This window comes from Oryza glaberrima, chromosome 4, assembly GCF_000147395.1.
Source record: "Oryza glaberrima chromosome 4, OglaRS2, whole genome shotgun sequence".
NCBI classification, from domain to species: Eukaryota; Viridiplantae; Streptophyta; class Magnoliopsida; order Poales; family Poaceae; genus Oryza; species Oryza glaberrima.
In genome coordinates, this window is record NC_068329.1 from 9,474,860 (window position 1) to 9,483,806 (window position 8,947).

Sequence of the window (8,947 nt, forward strand, 5' to 3'; positions counted from 1 at the left end):
AAAACATGAAGTCATTATTTGACACTAAACACACTTTCCTAAAGATAAAAGGAAACTAACAAACTCTTCCTAATTAATAGATAACTTGCCATGCCGCATCGTCCTTGAACTCGGTCACTTCTGGATAAGCTTCCTTTAATAGATTAATTTCCTTAACCGAATATAGCAGGAATCCAACTATTGGCGATGTGATAATTCTCTTAAGGGCTTACCAAATTTCACTGTTAACATAAGCGTAGTCGCGGATGACAACGTGAACTCATTTAAGTTGAAGTCGGGGCTACTGTCATGGTTACGGATAAGGCATATCTCCTATCCTATGACTTATGTAATATGCGGATACGGTACACCATCGAAGATATGATCTATTTCCGTATACGATAAAGGAAATCACAAGATAATATGGAAAATATCCTTATAGGCAAGTGACTAATGACGTCTTACTTGGAAAGGGTTGGGTTTCTTCTATATCGCGTGTAGTCCGATGTCCCCGAGTTCTACTTGGAGACTAAGTTGATCCACGGTATAAAAGGCGTACCCCCTGGAGGGTTCAAGGCATCGAATCTCACCGACAGCATACCCACCATAGTCTACGAAGCCGGAGCACGTGAAGCCAACTTGCCGGGAGATCTTGTCTAATCCCACGACTACGATCTCGCCGGTATCATCGGATTCATCTACTCTTATTGTACTATGTGGTTTTCCATATCAATATCATATAAACTATACTAGGGCTATACCTGATAAGGGGCCTGAACTAGCACAATCCTTGTTATAATCCTTGTCTTCTTGTTTGCTAGATGCCGTATCGCGTAGATCCTCGTAGCAATATACCCTAATACCCTATTTATCCGGTTTACGGGTATCTCCCGTCAACAGTGCTGACAATGGATCAGGTCATACGTGTACGGAACTGGGCTGGTACTCAGTTATTTTCTGCTCCATCATTCGTCTTCAATCTGTTCACCCAGGAAACTCGTCGATCTATAAATGCTCTGTTCACACCGCTGCAGGTGGATATGGACCAGATGCGCAAAGCTATGGTTGTGCCAATCGGCGTTGTAGTTTCTTCCGTGAATCGAGAGAAGTAGCGCATTATGTGGTGATCTTATCGCGTAGCAAGCCATAGTTTCGCTATCTCGGCCGGTTGCCAAGAGGCCGACCTATGTTGTTGGGTTTAGATAGGCTATGCCATTCTGTGGAATGTTATGCCATGAGTGGTTCCATACATTATTCAGCAAAAACCAAATGTCCAACCAGAGAAAAACAGAGATGTTACTTAATGCAAAGGCCATAGGTATACCAAATTTTTATTTTATCTAACTAGCAAAATATTCATGCGTTACAATGGGCAAAGCCAACCGTGAATAACATGTTATGGCAAAACGTACGTTGGAAAATAAAAGGTTGTTGTGTGATGAGGAAAATATAGAATGTAAGAGGATATTAAGCATAGAAAATAGGTCCGGACATATCTGTTTTAGCACAAATGAATCGGAATTTTTCAGTTTTGGACCATAGCATGTACAGTCAGCAAAGTGTTGACAATTCCATGCCAAAGCATGTTTTACCACCTTTACATGTTCGGATCACCATGGTACGCTATCATGGGAATTGGTACGTTCTCATTCCTTCCATGTTGAACAATCTCAGAGCGACATAGAAGCCAAATATAGGCTTGTGCAACTAAGTTTAATGCTTATACATGGCAGATGCCCTTATCTTGCAAATTCAATGCCCATAGATGTCTTCCTGCTGTCATACTCCATTGTTTCAATAGGAGAATAACACGGCTCTGAGATGCTACCACTTGAGTTTCCCAATAATCTGAGTGAGCGAATACCCTGAAGTGTGCCAGTGTGTTGTTGTGACGCCGTATCTGCCAATTGCCGAAGTATGTCTGCCACATGGCTCATTGCTGGCCTGTTCTCACTGTCCATAACTAAGCACTGGCTTGCTAGACATGCGAATTCGTATAGCAGTTCCATGTTATCCTCATGTAATATTTCTTTATCTATGTGATGATCAATGTTTCCCTTCTTCATAGCATCTTGGAAGAGAGAGGCGAGGCTCACCTCATTGGATAGAGGCTTCCTCCGTGTCAAGAGCTCTAGAAGAAGAATGCCAAAGCTGTAGACATCACTCTTATCAGTCAACTGGAACGTCATGAGGTATTCTGGATCTAGATAACCAATTGTTCCCTTCACTACATTAATATTTTCATCAGCTGCTACCCTAAATATTGAGCACCCAAAATCAGAAACTTTTGCAGTAAATTTGTCACCAATAAGTATGTTGGCAGATTTCACATCCCCATGAAAAATAGGATGATCAAGTGAATGTAGGTATGCAAGTGCTTCAGCAGACTGGGCAGCGATTTCCAGTCGTATATCTAGTGTTCTAGTGGATGCATCGCTTTGGCCATGAATCAAATAGTGTAGGGTCTTATTCGGCACAAATTCATATACTAGAACAGGAACTTCAAACTGCAGACAACAACCAAGAAGTTTGACAATATACTCATGTCTCACTCGGGAGAGTATGAGCAACTCTTGTCCGAATTCCATCCTCCTATTCGCATCGATTCCCTTGCATCTCTTTATTGCCACAGGATTGTTTTCTGGATCTAGATCAAAACCTTTGTAAACAGTACCCTGACCGCCCTGACCGAGGATTGCGCTCTCCCTGAAGTTGTTTGTTGCTAACTCAATTTCTTCTCTGTCATACAACTTAAATGAAACTTGATTCTCTAATTTCATCATATCAAGTAATAATTGGCCTCCATGTTGACGAAAATATGCATCCCTTTTATTCATGAGATCTTGTCTAACCAATCGACGTTTATACTTGATCCATTCTATGCCAAGGAAAATTAGAAGGCCAACAACCGTTGAGGAACAAATTCCTGATTTTTTTAGATCAAATTAGTAAATTAAGTAAGCATCTTCATATATATACAAACACACAAAACATAATTGTAATGCATTTATACCTATAGCCAACAGTACTCCATGTGTTAGCACTTTCTGACACTGTCCAACTGAGGCATTGCCTCGGGTACCCGCAGGACAAATACATTCGAACCCACCAAGAGTATTACGACAAATCCCGTGGCAATTGTTATTCATGTTCTGATCCGTGCACTCATCAATATCTACAATTAGTCATTAAACAGAGAGAGAGAGAGAGAGTTTAAGTGAAAAATATATCATAGCAAATATAGAAACCAAAACAAACATGTATAGACTAACACTTTCATGGTAGCAGTTACTCCCTGTAGCCGTAAATAAGTATAGTTTTAGCCACTTAAGAGAACCACATGAAAAAATATGCTCATCTTTTCATGCCGTGGTCCATCTGCATAAATAGATTTTTAGACCGCATATGAAAATGAGCCTCGATTTTTAAAGGCATGATCATTTACGGTCCGTCTACAACTTATATAGGTCCTCTTATAGAAAAATAATTATGTAGTAGTTATTAACAACCAAATTTGGTAGCATCTATGTCAGGAAAGAGGATTTGATCAAAGTGGAGTTGGAGACGGAGATCGAGTTCGGAAACAGAGTAGGAATCGGCTGGAGTTCAGATCGGCTACGGTTAGGATCGGCTGAGTCTGAGTCGAGCTAAATAAGACGATATAGCCGATTCCAACAATACGACTTGTGCGCGACATCGGGTCCAAAGTTAGTGTACTGTCAACAGTAGTGAAAGGTATATTAGTCTTTTAACCTTTTTCTTAATATGTGTTTGACTAGTTCAAACTGCACTTCTTTAGAGTAGGAGGAAGCAGTACTACTAAAAACAAAGAGATATATATATATATATATATATATATATATATATATATATATATATATATATAAACAGTCGACATTCTCTTCACAAGAGATCCAAACTAATGCCTGATGCAGTTTCCCAAAATTTTTTCCCAAAAACATCACATCGAATCTTTGGACATATGCATGAACCATTAAATAAGATTAGAAGAAAAACTAATTGCACAGTTAAGGGGAAATCGCGAGACGAATCTTTTGAGCCTAATTAGTCTATGATTAGCCATAAGTGCTACAGTAACCCACATATCCTAATAACGGATTAATTAGGCTCAAAAGATTTGTCTCGCGGTTTCCAGGCGAGTTATGAAATTAGTTTTTTTATTCATGTCCGAAAACCCCTTCCGATATCCAGTCAAATATCCGATGTGACACCAACAAATTTTCTTTTCGCTAACTAAATAGGCCCTAATTGGGTGAACGAGACAATGGAACTTTTTTTGAAAGGTCCGTTTAATTTGAACCAAATCAAATAGATTGTGCGTCTACAATGTGTAGCTAAATAATACTATGTAAAATCTATTTAGAGAGGTATCTCGATTTTGCCTTAACTAGCGACGCCAACAAAGAGTAACGTGGAGAAGTCCAGCTACTACATGGTAATACATGCATGCATTTTTTTTAATATACATGTACATCCTTTTCCTCTTCAAACAAAGTTTTCTCTCAAATTACTTATCCGATCTACAATCCGATTACACCATTGTGTTTATTACAATTAAATCTTCACAACAAGATCTTACATGATTATATTACGATGAAAAAATATTTATATTTGTAAATTACTTTTATTATATATGTAAGTTACTTTTATCATATATATATAAGTTACTTTTAGAGTTGACTAAATTACTTCTTAGACATATAAAAGTAAATTTAATAGAGTCTAAAAGTAATTTAAATATATTATAAAAGTAACTTAAAACAAAACGGAAGTAATTTTGTCACGACATTAGAAGTAAATTCGTTGTAGGGATAAAAATATGACTTTATCTAGAAATTAAATTTAATCAGCACAGATCAACACACATAAGTTTAACATTTTTTAAAAGTAATTTCAATGTTAATTGGAAGTAACTTTTGCATGGTTCAAAAGTAGCTCTCTATAAATCTGTTTAATCATCGATTGTTTTTTTCTTTCATTTTTGTTTTTCATATAGAATGAGAAAAGAAGATATTATTGTATTTTTCAAGTTGAAAGGAGATACTAGATGGAGTACAAACTAGCTACCACTAGCTGTGTAGTCACATCCAATTAAAAAAGACATTCATTAAAGTTACTTTCTTTTGGTTATAAGTTACTTCTATAATATATGCAAATTACTTTTAGGCTTCATTGAATTTACTTTTACATGTATAAGAAGTAATTTAGTGAAATTTGAAAGTAATTTAGATATATTATAAAAGTAATTTATAATTTTTTATTAAAATATAATCATGTGTGATCTTGTTTTAAAGATTTAATTGTTACAAACATAATGGTGCAATCGGATCGTAAATCGGATGAGTAGTTTAAGAGAAAATTGTATTTGAAATATAGGTTGATAATGTCTCTCATAGATGAACTGGTAGCTGGTTTAGACAAACTAGCTACCACTAGCTGTGTAGTCACGTCCATAATACTAAGGTGTCCTTTTAACAAAATCAAATACTACAAATAAGAAACACCATAAGTCTAAATTAATTAATTGCTCTGATCCTCAATTAAAACCTAATAATACCCTGTTTGTTGTTTGATTATTACCTAATTAATCCTATCTTACTGTCCAAACTAACTAACACAGCAACTATTTTAATTCCTCAATCAAGAAAAGGGAACATTCACCTTGGCAACTGCTGGGATCTTCTGGGTGCAGGTAAGGATTTCCACGGAATCCCTTGGAACAATTGCAGATGTAGCCTAGCCCGCTTGGCGAGTCAAAGCACTCACTGTTTCTGCTCCTGCACGCATAGGACTCGGGACTCGCTCGCCTCGCCTGCTCGCAGGTCTCGTTTCCGATGGCCCAATCAAGCAGCAAGGGGACCTGCCCGTTGATGGTGTCGTTGAACGCCAACGAGGTGACGTACGCCGGGGTGAACCTGAACCACGACGCCGACGACTTCTCCATGAGCGCCGCGTAGCTGCAGCGGCTCACGTTGTGGATGGCCGTCGTGTTGAAGCGGTCGTCGAACCAGACGTAGTAGTACTGGAGCCCCACGGGGATGGACGTCCGGCAGCATCCGATGCCGGAGCAGGCGCCGACGTCGTCGTCGGTGACGGTGAGGTTGCCGGCCTGCAGCCGGCACGTGGCCACGCACCCGGTGGTCAGGCTGCCGACGTCGGCGTCCACGTTGTCGCCGCCGATGTAGGCGAGCGTGCGGCACCCGATGGCGGTGAACACGTTGCCGGTGTGGGAGAACCTGTACGGCGACGAGGTGAAGTCGAGCGCCCAGGTGTTGTTTTCGGGACCGTCCATGGCGCCGGTGGCCGGGTTGTAGCAGTAGGAGGAGATGCTCATCAGGATCCTGGCCTGGCCTTCCGGCAGCAAGACGCCGAGCAGCTCGACGTCCCAGATGAAGGGCTTGTACACGCCGTTGCCGGTGTCGTTGCAGCTGATGTTGAAGCCGTAGGTGCCGTGGCCCAGGGCGCAGCCGGGGGCATCGCCGTTGAGGCCGAACGGGTAAGGGATGTCGACGTCGCCGCATCTTCTCTGGCAGGCCGGCGGCGGCTGTGGTTGCGCGACGGCGAAGGAGAGCCATGCCGTAGTTGCTACGGCGCCTAGGAGGCATAGCAGAGCCGTTTTCGTGTGGATCGTCATTATTCATCGGTACTTTGCTATTGAGGAATGGAAGGAAAATGGCTAGCTTGGTATTCCTGTATTCCATCACGAAGATATACTACTTCCTCCGTCCCATAAGGGATTTTGAGTTTTTTTTTCTTGCAACGTTTGGCCACTCGTTTTATTCAATTTTTTTTTTAAATATAAAAAACGAAAAGTTGTGCTTAAAATACCGTAGATAATAAAGCAAGTCACAAATAAAATAAATAATAATTTTAAAAAATTTTGAATAAGACGAGTGGTCAAACGTTACAAGTAAAAACTCAAAATCCCTTATATTATGGGACGGAGGGAGTACCTCCGTTCTATAAAGAATATAGTTTTACACTATTTATGTCCAACGTTTAATCGTCCGTCTTATTTGAACAGTTTTTTTATTACTTCCTCCGTTTCACAATGCAAGTCATTCTAGCATTTCCTATATTCATGTTGATGTCTAGATTCATTAACATTAACATGAACGTGGAAAATGCTAGAATGACTTACATTGTGAAACGGAGGGAGTAGTATTTTTTTGTTACTATTAAATGATAAAACATGAATAGTACTTTCTATTTGACTAAATTTTTTATATATTTTTTCAAATAAGACGGAACGTTAAACATGGAAACCCACAACTGCATTTAAAATGGTACGTACAGAGGTAGTATATGTATTCATGTGGTAGATTTATGGTTGTAGCAGCTGGTGCGACTTGCAGTGCTAGTACGACCGGTACGTAGTATCAATAATATGGTTTAGAATAAGTAATATTGGACACAGTCCAGTCTAGTGATTGAAAGGCCAGTGATTCGATTTTATATAATTCTGCAGTGGACTTGTTCTGCGTCTGCTTTGTACCTACTCCTCCGTCCAAAAAGAGCATTCCAATATAAATTTAGTGAGGAGTAAAGATGATCAAAATGCTCCTCATTATCGAAAAAATTAGTAATGATGATAGGTGGGTACAGGGTTTTCGAGAGATAAAACTTCTCGTTTTATATGCTAAGGGTTGGTAGGATGATAGAAATTGGTTTCTTTTGGGACAAAATTCAAACTTCAGAAGTTGAGTTTTTTTTGGACGGAGAGAGTAATATCTCCTGTAAAAGGATGAAACACATTGATCCATAATTGTCAAAGCATGGAAGCAAAATGTTCGAGTCTACGATCTGATTCGTGCTCACATAGTTGACTTTGCGTGAGCGTTGTTGTACATTTTCTTCGACTAGGCATCGAAATCAACTGCCTGCAGTTTGTTCAATGAATGCAAAAAAGTATGAAAGGTATAGTTGGATGCCGTACGTTATATCAATAATATGGTTTACATACTACTATATATGGGGGAATAAGAACAAGGATGTATATTGCTAGTATAGTAGTATGTAATTATGCATTTCTACTCATTGCATGATCTAATCTACTTATATCATCTCATTGGGTGTTTTTGTCTATTTATCAGGACTTGCTATTTTCTACATCAAACTTACATTGTTGCTAAATTTTTCTATAAACTCGATAAAACCTAAAAAGTTTGACAAAAAAAATCAAAACGGCTTATAATATATTATAAAATGAAGGAAGTACATACAAGCTTGAGCACCGTTAATTCCTAAAATCAAAGCAAACACAAGCTTAAGTTGAGAAAACGGAATGAAATTATAATATTACAAAATTAAGGTAAAATTAGAATTAAAATTGAAATTAGGGGTAAGAACTTCCATATACTGTGAACATAAGTGCACACTATGTGCACACTGACTAGCAAATATCACAGAAATGTCTATAAAAAATTGGACATTTACTTCTAATAGTATTACACATATCTACAAAGTCTCATATTTAAATTTATTATATTTTAGCCGTAACAAAAAAAAGTTAAAATATCTGATAGTTTTAAGGATAAAAATCTATTAGAATTTTATCTTTTTTTACGGCTAAAACATAATGAATTTGAAGATAAGATTTCGCACGTAGGTGTAATATTATTAGAAGTATGCGTCTAATTTTTTTTAAATTTTGTATAACACTATAAAAAATGCCCATGCGTTGCAACGAGGAGGTTATTTGAATTACCTTATTATTATACGGTTTAGCTAAGGTGAAATTCACCGTGGGAATTTGTCTGGATTTGTTTTTTTATAAAATTATGAGCTACAATTAAGAGTTTGATCGTCTCAAGTTACCATTTCTTATACGACTCCTTCTGTATTTAGAGAACGAACTTAAAACCATCTCAAGCATGGATTTGTATTTCCAAAAGCGAGTGAATTTAAAAACCGACTCAAACACAGATGACATATCAAAGTACCAACA

General features: G+C 38.3%; 1 protein-coding gene across 1 annotated transcript; it reads right to left on the reverse strand.

The window, feature by feature from the left end:
- Positions 1 to 1,078: 1,078 nt before the first annotated feature.
- On the reverse strand, positions 1,079 to 6,667 carry LOC127771413 (wall-associated receptor kinase 2-like). Its single transcript, XM_052297326.1, has 3 exons — positions 5,662 to 6,667; positions 2,993 to 3,154; positions 1,079 to 2,905 (listed from the first exon to the last, which is right to left on the reverse strand). Exons 1-3 carry the CDS (start codon positions 6,632 to 6,634, stop codon positions 1,719 to 1,721), a joined length of 2,322 nt encoding a protein of 773 aa, XP_052153286.1. The 5' UTR covers positions 6,635 to 6,667; the 3' UTR covers positions 1,079 to 1,718.
- Positions 6,668 to 8,947: the final 2,280 nt, after the last annotated feature.